Source organism: Heptranchias perlo, chromosome 9, assembly GCF_035084215.1.
Source record: "Heptranchias perlo isolate sHepPer1 chromosome 9, sHepPer1.hap1, whole genome shotgun sequence".
NCBI lineage: Eukaryota > Metazoa > Chordata > Chondrichthyes > Hexanchiformes > Hexanchidae > Heptranchias > Heptranchias perlo.
The window spans coordinates 50202836-50226686 of record NC_090333.1 but is presented as its reverse complement, the minus strand read 5'-3'; the positions used below and the strand labels follow the sequence as shown (position 1 = coordinate 50226686).

At 42.6% G+C, this 23851-nt stretch overlaps 1 protein-coding gene across 1 annotated transcript in view; it reads left to right on the top strand.

Moving 5' to 3' along the window:
* The window catches only part of LOC137325368 (leptin receptor gene-related protein), a 31540-nt gene extending 8914 nt beyond the window's left edge, over positions 1–22626 (top strand). Inside the window, exons 2-4 of the mRNA XM_067990383.1 lie at positions 8553–8628; positions 11866–12052; positions 19891–22626. Of these exons, the coding sequence (XP_067846484.1) occupies positions 8553–8628; positions 11866–12052; positions 19891–20007 (380 nt within the window). The 3' untranslated portion in view covers positions 20008–22626. The remainder of the gene's footprint in view (positions 1–8552; positions 8629–11865; positions 12053–19890) is intronic.
* Positions 22627–23851: the final 1225 nt, after the last annotated feature.

The following is a 23851-nucleotide window of genomic DNA, read 5'->3' as shown; positions in this document are numbered from 1 at the left end:
AGTCACTTGCCGCAGAATACCCAGCCTCTGACCTGGTATCATCCTGGTAAACCACCTCGGTACCGTCTCCACGGCCTTGACATTCTTCCTAAAGTGTGGTGCCCAGAATTGTATACAATACTCCAGTTGAGACCTAAACAGTGGTCTGTAAAGGTTTAGCGTGACTTTCTTGTTTTTGTGTTCAATGCCCCTATATACAAAGCCATGTATCGCATAGGCTTTCTTAACCGTCTTATTAACTTGTTATGCCATCTTCAAAGATTTGTGAATATGCACCCCCAGGTCCCTCTGCTCTTGCATCCCCCTTAAAATAGTATGATTTAGATTATACTGCCTCTCCATGTTGTTCCTCCCAAAGTGCATCACTTCACTCTTAGCCACATTAAATTGCATCTGCCATGTGTCTGCCCATTTCACCAGTCTGTCTATGTCCTCCTGAAGTCTGCTACTATCCTCCTCACTATTTACTGCGTTGCCTAGTTTTGTATCATTCTGTAAACTTTGAAATTCTACTCCCTATACCTAAGTCCAGGTCATTTATATATAACAAAAAAAGCAATGGTCCCAATGCTGATCTCTGGGAGACCCCACTGCATAGTTCTTTCCAGTCAGAAAAACATCCATTCATCACTACTGTCTGCCTCCTATCCCATAGCCAATTACCTACCCAAGTTACCACCGTCCCTTTAATCCCATGTGCTTATATTTTCCGAATAAGTCTCTTTTCTGGTATGGGCAAAACTGTGGCAGATGGCGAAGTGTGAGGTAATCCACTTTGGATCCAAAAAAGAAAATCAGAATATTTTCTTAATGGTGGAGGCTAGAAACTGGAGGAGCAAAGGGATTTGGATGTCCAGGAACACAAATCACTAAAAGCTAATGCACAGGTGCAAATAATAACCAAAAAGGCGAATGAAATGTTGGTCTTTATTGCAAGGGCTAGCATACAAAAGTGCAGAAGTTATGCTTTAGTTGCACAGAGTCATGGTCAGATCCCATCTGAAGTATTACGTTCAGTTCTGAGCACCACACCTCAGAAAGGATTTGTTGGCCTTGGAGGGGGTACAGTATCGATCTACCAAAATGATACCGGGGCTTAAAGAGTTTAATCATCAGGACAGGTTGCATAAACTTGCATTCTGTTGAGTGAGAAGGTTGAGGGGTGATCCAGTTGAGGTGTTTAAAATGATAAAAAGATTCAAAAGAGTAGATACAGAGAAGCTATTTCCTATGGTGGCACAATCTTAAAATTAGAGCTGGGCCATTCAGGAGTGAAATTAATAAGCACGTTTTTGCAAAAAGGGGAGTGGAAATGTGGAATTCTCTCTCACAAAAGGCTGACTATGCTGGGTCAATTGAAATTTTTAAAACTCAGGTCAACAGAATTTTATTAGGAAAGGGTACCAAGGGATATGGATCAAGGGCAGGTAAATGGAGTTGAGGGACAGATCAGTCATGATCTAGTTGATCTAATTACCCTTTGTGCAAAAGAGTGCTTCCTGATTTCACTCCTAAATGGCCTAGCGCTAATTGAACGGCAGAACAGGCTCGAGGTGCAGAACGCTTTGATGGGGGGAGGGGAACAGCAATAAGTTATGGTCCACGTGGGAAGCAGTGACACGGGAAGGAAAAGTGTCGAGGTCCTGCAGTTAGAGTTTCAGGAGCTAGGGAGGAAGTTAAAAAGCAGGACCTTAAAGGTAATAATCTCTGGGTTACTCCCAATGCCACGTGTTAATGAATATAGGAATAGTAGGATAAGACAGGTTAATGCATGGCTGGAGCAATGGTGCAGGAGGGAGGGCTTCAGATTCCTGGGGCAGGAGGGACCTGTACAAGCCGGATGGGTTGCACATAAACAGAACTGGGACCGATGTCCTCACGGGGAGGTTAACTCGTGCTGTGGGGGAAGGGTTTAAACTTATTTGACTGGGGGTTGGGCACCAGAATGAAACATTAGAAAGGAGAAACAAGGTGCTCAAAGGACTGGGAGAGACAAATAGCACTAGAGTAAAGAATAGTTCAGAAATAGAAGGGATCAAACAAGGAGCAAATGCAAGGCAGTCTAAGATGAGTTTGTAGTGCATGTGTGTAAATGCACGTAGCATGGTAAATAAGGTTGGTGAGTTGCAGGCACAAGTCGCCATATGGGACTATGATATAGTGGCAATAACAGAGACCTGGCTCAAAGAAGGAATGAATTAGGTACTTAATATTCCTGGCTACAAGATATTCAGGAAAGTTATGGAAGGAAAGAAAGGAGGGGGCGGGGCTGATGGCAGTATTGATCAAAGAAACTATTGTAGCACTGGAAAGGGATGATGCAGCTGAGAGGTCATAGACAAAATCTATTTGGTTAGAATTAAGGAACAGTAGAGGAGCTATTACACTACTGGATGTATACTAGAGGCCACCAACTAGAGAAGAAGATGTTGCCAATGTAGATGAAGAGGGAGGTACTTAAAAGATTGGCAGTACTCAAATTGGAAAAATCACCCGGTCCAGATGGGATACATCCTAAGTTACTGAGGGAAGTAAGGGTAGAAATTGCAGAGTCTCCGGCCACAATCTTCCAATCCTCCTTAGATATGGGGATGGTGTCGGAGGACTGGAGGATTGCAAATGTTACACCCCTGTTCAAAAACCTGGCAATAACAGGCCAGTCAGCCTAACGTCGGTGGTGGGGAACTTTTACAGACAATAATCTGGGACAAAATTAATTGGTACTTGGAAAAATATGGGCCAATAAATGAAAGTCAGCACAGATTTGTTAAAGGGAAAATGTGTTTGACTAACTTAATTGAGTTCTTTGATGAAGTAACGGAGAGGGTTGATGAGGGTAGTGCGGTTGCTGTTGTGCATATGGACTTTCAAAAGGCATTTGATAAAGTACCAAATAATAGATTTGTAAGCAGAATTAAAGCCCATGGGATTAAAGGGACAGTGGCAGTGTGGATACAAAATTGGCTAAAGGACAGAAATCAGAGAGTAGTGGTGAATGGTTGTTTTTCAGACTGGAAGGAAGTATATAGTGGTGTTCCCCAGGGGTCGGTATTATGGCCATTGCCCCTCTTGATATATATTAACGACATGGACTTGGGTATACAGGGAATAATTTCAAAGTTTGCAGATAACACAAACTTCGGAAATGTAGTAAACAATGTGGAGGATAATAACTGACTTCAAGAGGACATAGACAGACTGGTGAAATGGGCAGACATGTGGCAGATGAAATTTAACATAGAGAAGTGTGAAGTGATATATTTTGGTGGGAAGAATGAGGAGAGGCAATATAAATTAAATGGTACAATTTTAAAGTGTGTGCAGGAACAAATCTTTGAAGATGGCAAGACAAGTTGAGAAGACTGTTAAAATACATATGGGATTCGGGGCTTCATCAATAGAGGCATAGAGTACAAAAGCCAGGAGATTATTGCTAATCCTTCATAAAACACTGGTTAGGTCTCAGCTAGAATATTGTGTTCATTTCTGGGCACCACACTTTAGGAAGGATGTCAAGTCTTAGAGAGGGTGCAGAAGAGATTTACTAGGATGGTACTAGGGCTGAGGGACTTCAGTGATGTGCAGAAGCTGGGATTGTTCTCCTTAGAGCAGGGATGGTTAAGAAGAGATTTGATAGAGGTGTTCAAAATCATGAACGGCTTTGATAGAGTAAATAAGGAGAAACTGTTTCCAGTGGTAGAAGGATCGGTAACCAGAGGGCACAGATTTAAGGTGATCGGCAAAAGAGCCAGAGGTGACACTGAGAATCCCTACGTGGTCAGTTTTTGGTAAAATATTAAAATGTCTACGTGGCAAAGAAGCAGAATGCAAAATGGTTAGAAAGGGTTAATTAGTTAGTAACTGAGATTGATACAAGTGGCCTGGCCCTCCTGCTGGGCCATATGTTTGCTTAGTCAGCAGGCCTGCATTGTCTTATCAATGATAGGTCTTTGATGTGAGTCAAGGACTGGTCTGAATGTCTCCATGTTTATGGCAGATCAATATAGGGAACGAGCTTAGCCAAAGTTGAAAGACATTCCAGGTTGGGAGATAAGGAACAGAAGGAACAGGGAAGAACATTCCAAGTTGGAAAGTGAGGAAGTTATCCCCTTTGATGTCTAACAGCAGCATGATCAGCACATGATTATTTATGATTGGCCGGAAATAATGTAACCTCGCATGGCAACCTATGCCCGGCTTATGATTGGTGTTGACCCTCGTTAAGTATGTTCCAACCCCTATTCATCTGTATAAAAACGTGTGGATTTCTGTATGTTGTTGTTCTTGCTCTGCCAGCATAGAGGGACTCTATCAGGAGTCCAAATCAATGTTGCAGACTAAGAACCCTGCTATTAAAGATGTGTTGAACTTTAAAATGTATTCGACTTCAGTTATTACTGAACCAGACTGAGGGGAAAGAATCCGGATCGTCAACACGAGGAAACATTTTATTAGGCGGAGAGTTATGATGATCTGGAATACACTGCCTGAAAGGATGGTGGAAGCAGGTTCAACAATAACTTTCAAACGGAAATTGGATAAGTACTTGAAGGGAAACAATATACAGGGCTATGGGGAACGAGCAATGGAGTGGGACTAATTGGATAGCTCTTTCAAAGAGCCGGCACAGGCATGATGGGCCAAATGGCCACTTTCTGTGCTGTAACATACTATAATACAATGACCTCTTCCAATGTTCCTACCTCCAGCAATGCCGCACTCCTTCAGTACTGTACAGAAGTATCCACTTAGATTATATGCCCATATTCTGGAATGGGCACAACCACAACCCACAACTTTCTGAATCAAGCATGAGTGCTACCACTGAACCAAACTTGGACTTCAGTGCTGAGTTAGCTGATGTGAGTGAGGTGCTACAGTTGATCTTGATGTCATTGGCATAGGGAGGGGAGAGCACAGATTGATTGAATTCCGGTCCCTTTGCAACTTGCAGAAGATGGCTGGAGATGAGCATTGTATTGAGGAGGCACTGAGTCGAAAAGAGACCCTGAGTGAAGGGCAAGATGTCAGGGAGAGTGAGGCCAGTGGGATGTAGAGGAGACCTGTTTGCTTCAGGCCAGTGAGATTGAGGTGCAGAAGAGCAGCTGTCACTAAAATAAGTAAGCTGAGTCCCACACTGAGGGCTCACTTGGAACAGTCAGATTGGTGGAAGAGTTATGGATGTATCGGCATGTGATTTCCATGCATCAGTCAGTTGAAGGATGGGTTAACGTGTTTCCTGTGGACAAACCAGAAGGTGGCAGTGCTTCAAAACTCAGCATTTTTAATAGAATCATAGAAAGGTTAAAGCACAGAAGGAGGCCATTTGGCCCATCGAGTCCACGCAAGAGCAATCCAGCTAGTCCCACTCCCCTGCCCTATCCCCGTAGCCCTGCAAATTTTTTCGTTTCAAGTACTTATCCAGTTCCCTTTTGAATCTGCTTCCGCCACTCCCTCGGGCAGTGCATTCCAGACCCTAACCAATCGCTGTGTAAAAAAGTTTTTCCTCATGTCACCTTTAGTTCTTTTGTCAATCACCTTAAATCTATGTCCTCTGGTTCTTGACCCTTCCGCCAATGGGAACAGTTTCTCTCTATCTATTCTGTCTAGACCCTTCGTGATTTTGAATACCTCGATCAAATCTCCTCGCAACCTTCTCTGTTCCAAGGAGAACAACCCCAGCTTCTCCAGTCTATTCATGTAACTAAAGCCCCTCATCCCTGGAATCATTCTAGTAAATCTCTTCTGCATCCTCTCTAAGGCTTTCATATCTTTCCTGAAGTGCGGTGCCCAGAACTGGACACACTACTCCAGTTGTGGCTGAACCAGTGTTTTATAAAGGTTCATCATGACATCCATACTTTTGTACTCTATGCCTCTATTTATAAAGCCCAGGATCCCGTATGCTTTTTTAACTGCTTTCGCAACCTGCCCTGCCACCGTCAACGATTTGTGCACATATACCCCCCGGATCTCTCCCCTTTTAGAGTTGTGCCCTCTAGTTTATATTGTCTCTCCTCGTTCTTCCTACCGAAATGTATCACTTCGCATTTTTCTGCGTTAAATTTCATCAGCCTATCTATATCCTCTTGAAGTCTATCACTATCCTCTTCACTGTTTACTACTCTTCTAAGTTTTGTGTCATCTCCAAATTTTGAAATTGTGCTGTGAACACCCAAGTCCAAGTCATTAATATATATCAAGAAATGCAGTGGTTCCAGCACCGACCCCTGGGGAACACCACTGAACACCTCCATCCAGTCTGAAAAACAACCGTTCACCACTACTCTCTGTTTCCTGTCACTTAGCCAATTCTGTATCCATGTTGCTGCTGTCCCCTTTATTCCATGGGCCGCAATCTTGATGATAAGCCTACCGTGCGGCACTTTTGAAAGTCCATATACACCCCATCAGCTGCATTGCCCTCATCTACCTTCTCTTACCTCATCAAAAAACTCAATCAAGTTAGTTAAACACGATTTGCCTTTAACAAATCCATGCTGGCTTTCCCATATCAATCCACCCTCGTCCAAGTGACTGTTGATTCTGTCCCAGATTATCGTTTCTAAAAGTTTCCCCACCACTGAGGTTAAACTGATTGGCCTATAGTTGCTGGGTTTATCCTTACACCCATTTTTGAACAAGGGTATAATATTTGCAATTCTCTAGTCCTCTGGCACCACCCGCGTATCTACGGATGTCTGGAAGATTATGGCCAGTACGTCCGCAAATTCTGCCCTTACCTCCCTCAGCAACCTAGGATGCATCCCATCCGGACTGGGTGACTTATCTACTTTAAGTACAGCTAACCTTTCCAGTACCTCTTCGTCAATTTTTAGCCCATCCAGTATCTCAACTATATCTTCCTTTACTGAGACTGGCAGCGTCTTCTTCCTTGGTAAAGACAGTTGCAAAGTACTCATTTAGTACCTCGGCCATCCCCTCTGCCTCCATGAGTAAATCTCCTTTATGGTCCCTAATCGGCCTCAACCCTCCTCTTACTAACCATTTACTATTTACATGCCTGTATAAAACTTTTGGATTATGTTGGCCGCCAGTCTATTCTCATACTCTCTCTTTGCCCCTCTTATTTCTTTTTTCACTTCCCCTGTGAACTTTCTATATTCTGCCTGGTTCTCACTTGTGTTATCAACCTGACATCTGTCATACACCCCATTTTTCCATGTCATCTTACTCAGTATCTCTTTTGTCATCCAGGGTGCTCTGGCTTTAGTTGCCCTACCTTTCCGCCTCATGGGAACGTGCCTGGACTGTACCTGAACCATCTCCACTTTAAAGGCCGCCCACTGTTCAATTACAGTTTTGCCTGCTAATCTTTGATTCTAATTTACCCAGGCCAGATCTGTTCTCATCCCATTGAAATTGACCCTCCTCCAATTGAGTGTTTTTACTTTAGAGTGGTCCGTGTCCTTTTCCATAGCGAATGTAAACCTTATGATACTATGATCGCTGCTCCCTAAATGCTCCTCCACTGACACTTGCTCCACTTGGCCTATCTCTTTCCCTAGAACCAAGTCCAGCAATGCCTCCTTCCTCGTTGGGCCGGAAACGTACTGGTTAAGAAAGTTATCCTGAACACATTTCAAAAATTCCTCTCCCTCTTTGCCCCTTATATTAATACTGTTATCCCAGTCTATATTAGGATAGTTGAAGTCCGCAGTTATCACTACTCTATTGCTTTTGCACCTCTCTGTAATTTCCCTGCAAATTTGCTCCTCTATATCCTTCCCACTAGTTGATAGCTTATAGAGTACACTCAGTAGTGTAATGGCACCTCTTTTATTTCTTAACTCTAACCAAATAGATTCTGTCCTTGACACCTCCAGGGCATCCTCTCTCTCCAGTACTGCAATATTCTCCTTAATCAACACTGCCACTCCACCCACCTTTCTTTCCTTCTTTATCTTTCCTGAACACCTGTTCACTCTGGAATATCGCTAATACATTTAACATAGGAGCTGATTGTTTCATGAAGTAAAACCAAAATATTCTGGAAAAATTTAAAGCGGTATAGCAGTATACACTGTGAACCTCGGAGAGAGGCCAAGGCTCATAGTGTAAACCACTAGCAAAGTTGAAACGGATAGAAAAGAGAGAAATCAAAAAAGTTAGATGATGCAAGCTTAGGTTCATAAGCCTGTAGATTGTAGCATGAAGGAAACACTTTGAGAGGTAAAGAATTCCATTGTTTTAAGATGCTGAGAAATAATGAGTTAGAATAAGTGAGTTAGAATAGGAGACCATGAATTAGTCTCAATTTTAATGCAGGGAGGTGGAAGTGTATGCAATAGGAACAAGAAAAGAAAGGAAAGTTGAGAGCAATGTGAACCATTGTGCTATTAATAAAGTATGAGATGAGAAAAGTTGTGAGAGAGAGCAGTTAAAGTTGAAAAGAATCAGCTATTTTTTGTATCCTGTCAAGCGCAAGGGACATGCTAGCAGAGCATCCCCATTATTTGAATAATTTCTCATGTAAATACTATACTGGGTGCATCACTATATAATTTGCTCTTTCCTCATTTTTGTTGCAGCTCTGGTTGGTTTATCTTTCAGTGGTGCCATAGGCCTGACCTTCCTCATGTTAGGATGTGCCCTCGAACAATATGGGTAAGATTATGACTTTCACATTTTCATTGATAAAAACCACAGTTTGTACAAGAAAATATATATTTTTTAATACATTGAATGGGTGCGTCTTTGAGAATAGATCATTGCTCCTTTTACAGGACTATTTTTAACCAGTCATAAAGTATACTGCATGATCCGGTGTCACGCTGCTGATGTTGCTCTTCTGCCTTCAAATTTGCAGGGGAAAACAGGCTTAAAAAAAGCCCTTACCCTGATGATGAAATCCTCATAAGCTTAACTTTTATCATCAAAACATAAAAGAAAAACTCAATTAACAATGGATCAGTGCGATGCTGAGCCACAAGGTCCAAGGTTCATTTACCTGAGTATCCTCGGTTAGTTATCCTCAGCTTTAGCACCCAGAGGTTAGGGAAGAGAAAAATCAGCCAGGGGTCCTGATCACTATTCATTGATTCTTCTTGCAAAAGTGCACTTGTGTGGTAGTCAGATTTGGCTGCAATGGTTGGATAACCTGATGACACTTGCTGTCCAGGTCCACGCATGAAGAATTGCTGCTTGGGAAGTACTGTAGGGCAGCCCTTATCAGAGCCACAAATGACATTCTGTGCAACTGTCACCATGGTAAACTCTCTCCTCATCCTTTTCTACTTGTCAGCTGCCTTTGACACTGTTGACCACACCTTCCTCCTCCAACGCTTCTCCTGCCCTTGCCTGGTTTCATTCTTATCTATCCAGTCGTAGCCAGAAAATCGCCTGCAATGGCTTCTCTTCCTGCTCCAGTACCGTTACCTCTGGAGCCTCCCAAGGATCTATCCTTGGCCTCCTCCTCTTTCTCAGCTACGTGCTGCCCCTCGGTGACATCATCCAATGACAACATCAGGTTCCACATGTACACTTATGACACCCAACTCTATCTCACTACCACCTCTCTCGACCCCTCCACAGTCTCTGATTTGTCACACTGCTTGTCCGACATTCAGGACTGGATGAGCAATTATTTCCTCCAACTAAATATCGGGAAGACCGAAGCCATTGTCTTAGGTGCTCGCCACAAACTCCGTTCCCTAGCCATCGACTTCATCCCTCTCCCTGACCACTGTCTGAGGCTGAATCAAACCATTCGCAACCTTGGTGTCCTATTTGACCCCGAGATGAGCTTCCGACCACATATCCGCTCCATCACCAAGACTGCCTTCTTCCACCTCTATAACATTGCACATCTCTGCCCCTGCATCAGCTCATCTGCTGCTGAAACCCTCATTCATGCTTTTGTTTCAAAACCCTTCTGCCCGTATCCTAACTTGCACCAAGTCCCGTTCACCCATCACCCCTGTACTCACTGACCTACATTGGTTCACGGTCCAGGAACACCTCGATTTTAAAATTCTCATCCTTGTTTTCAAATCCCTCCATGGCCTCGCCCCTCCCTATCTCTGTAACCTTCTCCAGCCCTACAACCCTCTGAGATCTCTGCACTCCTCCAATTCTTGCCTCTTGCGCATCCCCGATTTTAATCACTCCAATGTTGGCCCTAAGCTTTGGAGTTCCCTCCCTGAACCTCTCTGCCTCTCCTCCTTTAACACACTCCTTAAATCTGTCTGTTTGACCCAGCTTTTGACCATCTGTCCTAATATCTCCTTATGTGGCACGGTGTCAAATTTTGTTGGGATGTTTTACTACGCTAAAGGCGCTATATAAATGCAAGTTGTTGTACTAGTGGAATTGTACCCCATCATGAGTTGATGCTTTCTGGAGAGGAAGTGACAGAATTGGAGGTAGAAAAGAAGTCCACAATTGAAGAATATTTTCAATTGCTAGTGGATTTCCTATGGCTTTGCTCAAGGTTGGGTGATGTGCTTGTGCTTTATAACCACAGTAGCCCAGTGTATTGTTTTACTGACATGATGTGGGTATCTTTAATTTGGCTTCTCTATTTTAAGTTTCAAATTCTAATTGCTGTAAATGGGGATATTTTGAGGTAAATTAGAAGTTAATTGGAATTGGTGAGTGATGTTTGCAGATTGGCAAATGCTAGTAATTCCTGGCTCCCAATCAGAAGAAACCACCATGAAGTGACAAATTCATCTTTCTCTTATTTAAAAAAAATGCTTCTGATATTTTGAAGTGTAACATCTGAAATATGACAGACTCCCAACTTTTTTATATTCTAGCAGATCTCCTGTGTCATTGCTTGCGATTAGTTGAAGGTTTTATATAATGGGTGGCTTGCTAAGAAGTAGTATTAGAGTCACTGATTGTGGGCGAACCTGGGTTGTGGAGGCACTGGATTCTGGTAGTAGTGAGATGGCGTCTTAGGATCTAGCAATACTTCGAGGGGAGGTGCAAGGTCTGAGAGCCTAGAAGGGGGAATTCTGGGAACCGGGCAGTTACTGGGATAATGCAAGAGGGGTCTTAGAACTTGTGGGCGTTGGGAATGGAGATCCCAGGGTCTGGGAGCGTTGGGGGCAGACCTGACCTTGGATTGGAAAACACTGGGAATGTTCTGAGGACCCTGGCATCTGGGAGTTCTGGGGAAATAATTCCAGGGGTCCAACCAAACTGGGGAGAGGGATTGGGAGCATTGGAGGGGATGGAGTCTGGCAGTATTAACGAGTCACTGGGATTTGGCAGTATGTTGGGGGGTTGGGGTCAAGGTTTAGCAGTCTTGTGGAGGGGGTGGTCCCGGCGATTGGAACCCAAACTGCCATTCCCTCAGCACCTTCCTGTCTTTCAAACTCTTTCATGACCTGTCCACTGATCCTATGACACCCCTCACTGCTTTCCACATTGGTAATCAGTTCCTGTTGTGTTCTTTTGCTCCCCCGTTGGCCGCGCGACCCCCCCCCCCCCCCCAATCATATTTCTGAGAGTTTATAATTTCTGTCCCTTTTGAGTGTAAACAAAAAACAATTCAGAGGTCGTCTGTGCATTAGAAGCTACATTACACAGGACACCGCTGGTGATAAAAGAATCGGCAATCTAATGGGATGGAGAGGATATGATGCTTAAACAGATGTTAGGAAATCACCAATTAGAAAGTGGAACATTATCATTCCTAGAATTTCTTGTTAACACATTTTTGTACCTTCACAAAATGAAAATTTATTTTCAGTATTCCAGCTTCCTCACTATTGCCCTTTTCCTACAGTCTACAGGGTTTAAATCTTAAGCTTGTTGCCTAAATTTTTGGTACTTTTCGCCTTTAACCTTTACCATTTTAATTATTTTTCTCTTTCATTTTTAATCTCACCACAGTGTTTATTGGCCATTGTTTGTGCTGATATTTTACTTCCTGTCACCAATCCCGAACTTTATTGCACGAAGATTGGGGGACGACACTGATGCAGCGAGCAGCGCCTGTCGTGAACTTGCATATTTCTTCACCACAGGGATTGTTGTTTCTGCTTTTGGGCTCCCGATAATTCTTGCTCGAGTTTCAGTGGTAAGTTTTACTCCAAGCACATACAAATGCCCTGTTTTTCAGTTTCTTCACTTGCTAGTGATTTTCTGTAGGTCAAAAGTAGGGTACTTGGGGTGTTAAAATAATTTTTCAAATTTCTTCAGAACCAGAAAAGAGACTGAGAATGTCTTTCAGCAACACCGGAGAAAAGTTTAAAGAATAATTGATGTAAAATGAGGCTATTTGGATGATACTCCTCCAATAACTAGTTGTCCAAAATCCTACCTATTTCATCGTCTTATCCCAAGTGATGAACCATTTCCCCAGCTGAGAAAGGGCAAAAGGGCAGACAGATTAGTTGTTTACAAGCCATTGCTAATTCATGAGCACCCTGGTTTAACTTGCCTGTCCTCTGGGGGTTACAGTGGTTTTGGTTTTTGTTTTACTTCCCTTTGGGATAGATTCTGATTTTCATTTGAGACTGGCAAATTGACACGTGAGCTGATATGGTAACAAAGCTACACTTATTGTAATCTTACGCTTGAAGAATGGCCACATGGTCAAGATATTGGAGGGTGGCCAGTGTTTGTGGAGTTGTACACCAGGGGCTATTTGGCCAGCTATTTTTTCTTGGTTTTTATTCATTTATGTAAAGATTTATTGCTTTTAATTTCAGATTTTGACTAATTCCATTGCATCATTCATTTCCTTGTCTATACCTTTACAGAACGTGATCCTTAGAGTTTGGCGTATTACAGAATTTTTAATTTGCCCAGTATAAATCTGTAAAGTATCTGAACACAAACCTAAAGAACAATCAGAAAATGCTGGAAATGCACGGCATATCAGCGTTTTCCTACATTACAACAGTGACACCACTTCAAAAGTACTTCATTGGCTGCAGTGTACTTTGGGTCATCCCGAGATCTTGAAAAGCGCAATATAGATGAAAGTTCATTTGCTCTTTAGCAATTGAGAGAGAAAGATGGATTAACCGTTGGGGTGGGATGCTTCATCAGAACTCAAGTAAAACGTTAAACTGTCTTTTTCTTTAAGATTCTCACGAAACTGTTGTGCATTTTCAGAATTTTCTATTGATTTTATTGATTTTATTTCATAAGAAATAGAAGCAAGAGCAGGCCAAACGGCCCCTCAAGCCTGCTCCGCCATTCACTAAGATCATGGCTGATCTTCCACCTCAACTCCACGTTCCTGCCCTCTCCCCATATTCCTTGATTTCTTCATGTCCAAATATCCATCGATCTCAGTCTTGAATATAGAATCATAGAAGTTTACAACATGGAAACAGGACCTTCGGCCCAACATGTCCATGTCGCCCAGTTTATACCACTAAGCTAGTCCCAATTGCCTGCACTTGGCCCATATCCCTCTATACCCATCTTACCCATGTAACTGTCCAAATGCTTTTTAAAAGACAAAATTGTACCCGCCTCTACTACTGCCTCTGGCAGCTCGTTCCAGACACTCGCCACCCTTTGAGTGAAAAAATTGCCCCTCTGGACCCTTTTGTATCTCTCCCCTCTCACCTTAAATCTATGTCCCCTCGTTATAGACTCCCCTACCTTTGGGAAGAGATTTTGACTATCTACCTTATCTATGCCCCTCATTATTTTATAGACTTCTATAAGATCACCCCTTAACCTCCTACTCTCCAGGGAAAAAAGTCCCAGTCTATCTAACCTCTCCCTATAAGTCAAACCATCAAGTCCCGGTAGCATCCCAGTAAATCTTTTCTGCACTCTTTCTAGTTTAATAATATCCTTTCGATAATGGGGTGACCAGAACTGTACACAGTATTCCAAGTGTGGCCTAACTAATGTCTTGTACAACTTCAACAAGACATCCCAACTCCTGTATTCAATGTTCTGACCAATGAAACCAAGCATGCTGAATGCCTTCTTCACCACCCTATCCACCTGTGACTCCACTTTCAAGGAGCTATGAACCTGTACTCCTAGATCTCTTTGCTCTATAACTCTCCCCAATGCCCTACCATTAACGGACTAGGTCCTGGCCCGATTTGATCTACCAAAATGAATCACCTCACATTTATCTAAATTAAACTCCATCTGCCATTCATCGGCCCACTGGCCCAATTTATCAAGATCCCATTGCAATCCTAGATAACCACCTTCACTGTCCACAATGCCACCAATCTTGGTGTCATCTGCAAACTTACTAACCATGCCTCCTAAATTCTCATCCAAATCATTAATATAAATAACAAATAACAGCGGACCCAGCACCGATCCCTGAGGCACACCGCTGGTCACAGGCCTCCAGTTTGAAAAACAACCCTCTACAACCACCCTTTGTCTTCTGTCGTCAATCCAATTTTGTATCCAATTGGCGAACTCACCTTGGATCCCGTGAGATTTAACCTTATGTAACAACCTACCATGCGGTACCTTGTCAAAGGCTTTGCTGAAGTCCATGTAGACCACGTCTACTGCACAGCCCTCATCTATCTTCTTGGTTACCCCTTCAAAAAACTCAAATCAAATTTGTGAGACATGATTTTCCTCGCACAAAACCATGCTGACTGTTCCTAATCAGTCCCTGCCTCTCCAAATGCCTGTAGATCCTGTCTCTCAGAATACCCTCCAACAACTTACCCACTACAGATGTCAGGCTCACCGGTCTGTAGTTCCCAGGCTTTTCCCTGCCGCCCTTCTTAAACAAAGGCACAACATTTGCTACCCTCCAATCTTCAGGCACCTCACCTGTAGCTGTCGATGATTCAAATATCTCTGCTAGGGGACCCGCAATTTCCTCCCTAACCTCCCATAACGTCCTGGGATACATTTCATCAGGTCCCGGAGATTTATCTACCTTGATGCGCGTTAAGACTTCCAGCACCTCCCTCTCTGTAATATGTACACTCCTCAAGACATCACTATTTATTTCCCCAAGTTCCCTAACATCCATGCCTTTCTCAACTGTAAATACCGATGCGAAATAGTCATTTAGGATCTCACCCATCTCTTGTGGTTCCGCACATAGATGACCTTGTTGATCCTTAAGAGGCCCTACTCTCTCCCTAGTTACTCTTTTGCCCTTTATGTATTTGTAGAAGCTCTTTGGATTCACCTTTGCCTTATCTGCCAAAGCAATCTCATATCCCCTTTTTGCCCTCCTGATTTCTCTCTTAACTACTCCGGCAATCTCTATACTCTTCAAGGGATCCACTTGATCCCAGCTGTCTATGCATGTCATATGCCTCCTTCTTCTTTCTGTCCAGGGCTTCAATCTCCCGAGTCATCCAAGGTTCCCTACTTCTACCAGCCTTGCCCTTCACTTTATAAGGAATGTGCTTACCCTGAACCCTGGTTAACACACTTTTGAAGGCCTCCCACTTACCAGACGTCCCTTTGCCTGCCAACAGACTCTTCCAATCAACTTCTGAAAGTTCCTGTCTAATACCATCAAAATTGGCCTTTCCCCAATTTAGAATTTTAACTTCTGGGCCAGACCTATCATTCTCCATAGCTATCCTAAAACTAATGGAATTATGATCACTGGTCCCAAAGTGATCCCTCACTAACACTTCTGTCACCTGCCCTTCCTTATTTCCCAAGAGGAGGTCAAGTTTTGCCCCCTCTCTAGTCGGGCCATCCACATACTGAATGAGAAATTCCTCCTGAATACACTCAACAAATTTCTCTCCATCCAAGCCCCGAATGCTATGGCTGTCCCAGTCAATGTTGGGAAAGTTAAAGTCCCCTACTATTACCACCCTATTTTTCTTGCAGCTGTCTGTAATCTCCTTACATATTTGCTCCTCAATTTGCCGTTGACTATTTGGGGGTCTGTAGTACAATCCTATCAACGTGATCTCTCCCTTCTTATTTTTCAGTTCTACCCATGTAGACTCAGTGGGCGAACCCTCGGATATATCCTCTCTCACTACTGCCGTGATGTTCTGCCTAATCAAGAACACAACTCCTCCTCCTCTCTTACCTCCTGCTCTATCTTTCCTATAGCATCTGTACCCTGGAACATTGAGCTGCCAGTCCTGCCCCTCCCTTAGCCATGTTTCAGTAATAGCTATAACATCCCAGTCCCATGTGCCCATCCATGCCCTGAGTTCATCTGCCTTGCCCATCAAACTTCTTGCATTGAAATAAATGCAGTTTAATCTAGACTTCCCTTGGTCTTTGCCCTGCTTTCTCAGACCATCTGTCCGGTCATGTTTTGTACACTCTCCCTTACTGCCTTTTGTTTCTGTCACCACTTTACTTCCCACTGACTTCCTGCATTGTTTCCCATCCCCCTGCCACTTTAGTTTAAACCCTCCCCAACAGCACTAGCAAACACTCCCCCAAGGACATTGGTTCCAGTCCTGCCCAGATGCAGACCGTCCAATTTGTACTGGTCCCACCTCCCCCAGAACCGGTTCCAATGTCCCAGGAATTTGAATCCCTCCCTCTTGCACCATCTCTCAAGCCACGTATTCATCCTAGCTATCCTGTCATTCCTACTCTGACTAGCCCGTGGCACTGGTAGCAATCCTGAGATTACTACCTTTGAGGTCCTACTTTTTAGTTTAACTCCTAACTCCCTAAATTCAGCTTGTCGGACCTCATCCTGTTTTATACCTATATCGTTGGTACCTATATGCACCACGACAACTGGCTGTTCACCCTCCCCCTCCAGGATGTTCTGCAGCCGCTCCGAGACATCCCTGACCCTTGCACCAGGGAGGCAACATACCATCCTGGAGTCTCGGTTGCTTCCGCAGAAACGCCTGTCTATTCCCCTTACAATCGAGTCCCCTATCACTATAGCTCTGCCACTCTTTTTCCTGCCCTCCTGTGCAGCAGAGCCAGCCACGGTGCCATGAACCTGGCCACTGCCACCTTCCCCTGGTGAGCCATCACCCCCAACAGTATCCAAAACGGTATACCTGTTTGAGAGGGGGATGGCCACAGGGGACCCCCGCACTACCTTCCTGCACCTCTTACTCTGCCTGGTGGTCACCCATTCACTTCCTGCCTGTACTCCCTTTACCTGCGGTGTGACCAACTCGCTAAACGTGCTATCCACGAGTTTCTCTGCATCGCTGATGCTCCACAGTGAGTCCACCCGCAGCTCCAGCTCCGCGATACGATCGGTCAGTAGCTGCAGGTGGACACACTTCCTGCACACATGGTCGGCAGGGACACTGGTAGTGTCCGTGACTTCCCACATCTTGCAGGAGGGGCATATCATGGGTGCGAGGTCTGCTGCCATGACTTGCCTTAGCTTAGTTACCCCTTTTAAATTACGTTGAAATTAGAAAATGTTAGCTATACTAGGGACCTAGGTTCATTAAAAAACAAAACACTACCTGCTATAAAACCTGCAGACCTTCCTTTTCTTATTACTTTACTTACAGTAAAATGGTAGAAATACTCACCTGAACCTACTCACCAATCAGCTGCCTCCCCTGGGCCGCGTCACTTTCTGACTGGTGACGTCACCCCGAACTCTGCCGCTGGTCTCAGAGCAAGCCTCGGGTCGCTGCTCTTTATATTCCCGCTCTCCGCTCTCTCGCCTCTGGTTCCGCCCAGGTCCGCCGCCGCTCAGGTCTCGGGCCTCGGGTCGCTGCTCTTTATATTCCCGGTCTCTCGCCTCTGGTTCCGCCCAGGTCCGCCGCCACTCAGGTCTCGGGCCTCGGGTCGCTGCTCTTTTTTCCCCGCTCTCCGGTCTCTTGCCTCTGGTTCCGCCCAGGTCCGCCGCCGCTCAGGTCTCGGGCCTCGGGTTGCTGCTCTTTTTTCCCCGCTCTCCGGTTTCTCGCCTCTGGTTCCGCCCAGGTCCACCGCCGCTCAGGTCTCGGGCCTCGGGTCGCTGCTCTTTTTCCCCCGCTCTCCGGTCTCTCGCCTCTGGTTCCACCCAGGTCTGCCGCTGGTGGAGAGTGAGGAGTTGTTGAAGTTCAACAACTGAACTTCAACAGTCCTCTGGGGTAGAGAATTCCAAAGATTCACAACCCTCTGAGTGAAGAAATTTTTCCTCATCTCAGTCCCAAATGGCTGACCCCTTATCTTGAGACTATGCCCCCTTGTTCTAGACACTCCAGCCAGGGGAAAGACCCTCTCAGCCTCTATCCTGTCAAGCCCTCTAAGAATTTTATACGTTTCAATGAGATCACCTTTCATTCTTCTAAACTCCAGAGAATATAGGCCCATTCTACTCACAGGACAGCCCTCTCATCCCAGGAATCAATCTAGTGAACCTTTGTTGCACCACCTCTAAGGCAAGTATATCCTTCCTTAGGTAAGGAGACCAAAACTGTACATAGTACTCCAGGTGTGGTCTCACCAGATATAATTGCAGCAAGACCTCCTTACTGTTGTACCCCAACCCCTTGCAATAAAGGCCAACATACTATTTGCCTTTCTAATTGCTTGCTGTACCTGCAAGTTAACTTTCTGTGATTTGTGTATAAGGACACCCAAATCCCTCTGAATACCAACATTTCTTAGTGTCTCACCTTTTAAAAAATATTCTGCTTTTCTATTCTTCCTACCAAAGTGGATAATTTCACATTTCCCCAAATTATACTCCATTTGCCACCTTTTCGCCCACTCACTTAACCTGTTTATATCCCTTTGCAATCTCTTTGCGTCCTCTTCACAGCTTACTTTACTACCTAGCTTTGTGTTGTAGGCAAACTTGGATACATTTCACTTGGTCCCTTCATCTAAGCCATTGATATATATTGTAAATAGCTGAGGCCCAAGCACTGATCCTTGCGACACCCCTCTAGTTACGACCTGTTTATCCCTACTCTCTTTTCTGTCCGTTAACCAATCCTCAGTCCATGCTAATATATTACCCGCAATCCCATGTGCCCTAATCTTATGTAACAATTTCCTGTGTGGCACCTTGTCGAATGCCTTTTGAAAATCCAAATATACTACATCCACTGGTTTCCCCCTTATCTGCCCTGGTAGTTACATCCTCAAAAAAAAACCTCTTTTCTGTCCGTTAACCAATCCTCAGTCCATGCTAATATATTACCCGCAATCCCATTATCTTTCACTGAATATTTTAAAGAAACAGTTTCTAATATAGGGACAGATAAACTAATTAATATCTATACAAAATTACTTTTGTGTGGACAAAATAAATATATGTGCCTCTTGGCTGGACCACTGGAGAAACATGATAGAAGCCTGATAAAGGATTCTATTTGTTTTATTCTTCCAACATGCTCTCCAGTTTTATCATCCCTATGGCAGCATGGCTGAGGATTAGGAACTCCGAAGAGTGGGTGATTAAGTACACAACCCTATATTTCTCACATCGTGAAGCCCCAACATTAGGTCTGTTTCCCTTTGCACATGTCTTACCATCTTGCAACGAGAAAAGTTGGCTAAAGTCTCATGAACATCACTTGCAAAAGACAAAAGAATGAAAAATGAAGGATTGAAACCCCCACATCCTGGATTAGGGTGAAAAAATTAATATACATAACCAGTTGTTTGGACTGCTGTGTACTATAATTCATATGTTGATGCAAATTGTAACTATCCAACAATGGTCTTCCTTTCTCTGGATCCATGTGTTATGATCCAAGCAGCATGTTCCATCTGGGCAGCCCTTTCTGATTGCCTTAAAAATTACAGTTTATATAATCCATTAGTAGTTTCAAAGATAATGCTTCATTGGAATTGTTTTCTTCATTATGGAGAGCCATACAGTGAGTTTAAGAGGATCAGACAACAGCCAGCATATAACGACAGCCTTGTGGGCAGAAAATAAAACTAGTTACTTTGTGCTAAAATATTTAATTGAGTGTGCACATTGTACATGGGAACAAGCAATTTAAAAAAAAATACTATGTTGAGATTTCTGTTCTGTGTTTCATGTTTCAGATCCAGTGGGGAGCCTGTGGACTCGTGCTGGCAGGCAATGCAGTAATTTTTCTCACCATTTTGGGCTTTTTCCTGGTATTTGGTAGAGGTGATGACTTTAGCTGGGAGCAGTGGTAGTGTTGTGATGGAACATGGATATGACGACCCTTTGATTGGTATTGAGACTGAATTGTATTACTAAAACTCCAACCTTAAAATACAGTACACAACACTACTTTTCAATGTTGCATTTTCAGTTAACGATAAGCATTAAGACTACAGCCCAAGGTTCATAACTGTATTTTAGTGATTTCATTATCTGGGTCTTTACTAAGCTGTCACATCTCCAAAATGACAATTTTACTTGAACTAAAAATGGGAATATGTAGAATAGTTGCTTGTAGAGACCAGTGAACAAAATTACTTATACCGTGCATGTGCCATCAACTCCATGAAATTTATCTTTTGTATTTTGATGACATAATGTCATAATTGAGAGGAGACAGTATTGTGAGGGAGAAAATGGTCCCTCGAGCCACTTCTAAATCTTTGCATCCTTTCAATTCCCATTTTAAAATTAAAATTTACATCAAACTTTTAATTACTTAATGCATTGTGTAAATAAAAAAATTGATGATGAGGAGTCGTGATGTGTGATCTGTATCATACTCATGCTAATTGTAACTGACTTGTGATTTATCAGACTGGCCCACTCTGGAGGTATAAATCCTATCAGACAGATATTTGTGCTGGGTCTATTTAGGAAAAGAAACATACATTGAATAGTGTTGACCTGGCAACGCACTTTGCACAGACACACCTTTCGCACATCCTGGTGTCAAAACCTTTTCAATGCATTTTGTGCGACCATATGCATCCTTTCCAATGAATAGAATGCTAGCTTTCACTCCTTTAGAAGCTTCAGTCTCTGCTATTTTGAGATGCTCTTGTAAAGGTTCATAATGCTTTAAGAACCAGATTGTATTACTAATTGAAACGCAGTGCATCTAAGATCCCCAGGATCTTTTTCTTTAGAGGTTGTATGCTAGTCAAAGGGTTTGAAATGTTAAGCAATGGAAACACTACTCAGAAAAAATTCTGGACACTTTTGGTATTGTATTCACAGAATGTTCTACCCTTTCTGATACTGGCTGTCTCATATTTTGAAGAGAGGATTACTGGACTAAGTACAGACACATATCCCTTTTATCCGTGTGTTGACATTACATTTTATGTGAGGGGAGTCTCTCCACTAGGAACGTGCTATGTCCAGCTCATACATGTGTACATAATTAGAGCACCTGAAATGTATGTGAAGGGATTATGGAAAATGGACACAGATTGCATTGTGTACTTCTTGCAAACAGTGATAATTTGGAATGGAATTGTGGGTAGCAGTTTCCTTGGTTCCTGTGTACCCTTCACTGAAAGGTTTAATTTCAGTATTAAGCCAAGCCCAAAGAGCTACGTATAGATGCGACTTTGAATGCAGTACTTGTAGTATAATATGCTTGCTGCTAGCATTGCTACCATGCTTGACCAATTGGTGTAAATGGAACATTTGCTGTATTTTTTTTAATTTGCTGTTTAAAATGGAGCAAGACTTTATATTTAAAAAAAATTGATGCAATTTAAATCATGTCGGCACCATGACAATTTCTGCATTTGCTTTCCCAACTTGTGGAGTGACCTGGCAACTTGCAACCTAGGTCATGTGTGTGTTTTTTTTAAAAGGAATCTTTGACTACACAGTTGCAGTACAGTATAACATACATCTAATGAAATTATTGAAGGCTAGAGCTTGGTAATATTAGTAGATGAATGCCAAATATGTTTGCAAAATATTTCTCTGCTATTTTAATGCAGGCAGTACCCCTTTAAAAATTAATTAATGTTAAAATAACAGAGGATTGTGATCAAAATACACACATTGTGTTCATATGTTAATATTGCCAACAGTAATTTCTGGCCTCGTGTCTTTTGAAATGCAGCCAAAAACTAATTGGGGTAAAACATTCTGAAGTGAGTTATCTTTTCTGTTATGTTATTACTTTGTCAATTTAATGTCTTAAATCATAGTCCTTCTTTCTGGGATAGTTGAATTATAAGCCAAACTTTTATCAAATAGTAATGTTAATTGTACAGTTCATTTGGAAATAAAGATTATGCATATCCTAAATAATGGCCTTTAGTCATTGATGTATAAAAACTAAACCCAAAATATAGTGTGCAAAATAATAGGCACTATTAATTTGTATGCTGACAGAGCACAGATCTCTAATCTGTTCCTTGCCTTCAGATTGTTTTAACTAAATATTGCACCAAGTTTGAAACAACCTGTTTGTTAACTTTCTCCATTGAGCAGTTGATATAAATAAAGCATTCAAGAATGACTTATTGATTATTGATCATTTCAAACTTACGGCTTATTTGACAAATGAAAAGGATTTTTTTGAAAAATTGAAAACTTTTTTGGGGAGGGTTTTTTTTTGTTAAATAGGGTTTCTTTGGTTGAAGTTTATTATGACTATGTAGGAACATTGTAAGCTTCAAACATCACAAACTAGTTTTAAACTTTTGTATGTGAACTGTTTACTGAATGTTATTGTCAATAAATTTTCAATACTTTTTCACTGTATACGGATGTATATTAACAAACTAATTGTAAAACTATGAACTAAGTTGATGTTTCTAGTTGATTCCTATATAGTTTTGTGTTCGAATTTAAATGTATGTGAATAAAATGCAAACATAGTTTTTTTTTGTTATTTGGTGAATTGTTTCTATATCTAATTAGGAACATAGGAACAGGAGTAGGCCATTCAGCCCCTCGTGCCTGCTCCGCCATTTGATAAGATCATGGCTGATCTGTGATCTAACTCCATATACCTGCCTTTGGCCCATATCCCTTAATACCTTTGGTTGCCAAAAAGCTATCTATCTCAGATTTAAATTTAGCAATTGAGCTAGTATCAATTGCCGTTTGCGGAAGAGAGTTCCAAACTTCTACCACCCTTTGTGTGTAGAAATGTTTTCTAATCTCACTCCTGAAAGGTCTGGCTCTAATTTTTAGACTGTGCCCCCTACTCCTAGAATCCCCAACCAGTGGAAATAGTTTCTCTCTATCCACCCTATCTGTTCCCCTTAATATCTTATAAACTTCGATCAGATCACCCCTTAACCTTCGAAACTCTAGAGAATACAACCCCAATTTGTGTAATCTCTCCTCGTAACTTAATCCTTGAAGTCCGGGTATCATTCTAGTAAACCTAGGCTGCACTCCCTCCAAGGCCAGTATGTCCTTCTGAAGGTGCGGTGCCCAGAACTGCTCACAGTACTCCAGGTGCGGTCTAACCAGGGTTTTGTATAGCTGCAGCATAACTTCTGCCCCCTTGTACTCTAGTCCTCTAGATATAAAGGCCAGCATTCCATTAGCCTTATTGATTATTTTCTGCACCTGTTCATCACACTTCAATGATCTATGTACCTGAACCCCAAAGTCCTTTTGGACATCCACTGTTTTTAACTTTTTACCATTTAGAAAGTACCCTGTTCTATCCTTTTTTGATCCAAAGTGGATGACCTCACATTTGTCTACATTGAATTCCATCTGCCACAGTTTTGCCCATTCGCCTAATCTATCAATATCCCTTTGTAATTTTATGTTTTCATCTACACTGCTTACAATGCCACCAATCTTTGTAAACAATTTTACAACACCAAGTTATAGTCCAGCAATTTTATTTTAAATTCACAAGCTTTCGGAGATTCTCTCCTTCCTCAGGTAAATGTTCAGGATCTCCTTGAAGCCTACGCATTTATACATATTGAATAATACATGGTGTTTACAGACTGCCCCTGCAACTGCCCGTTGCCAAGGCAATCACCGTGTTCAGACAGAGAGGAGTCATCTGCAGAACCCCCGAATACACATTCAACAAAAAAACAAACAGGGAAAAAAAACAGAGAAAAAAAAACACAG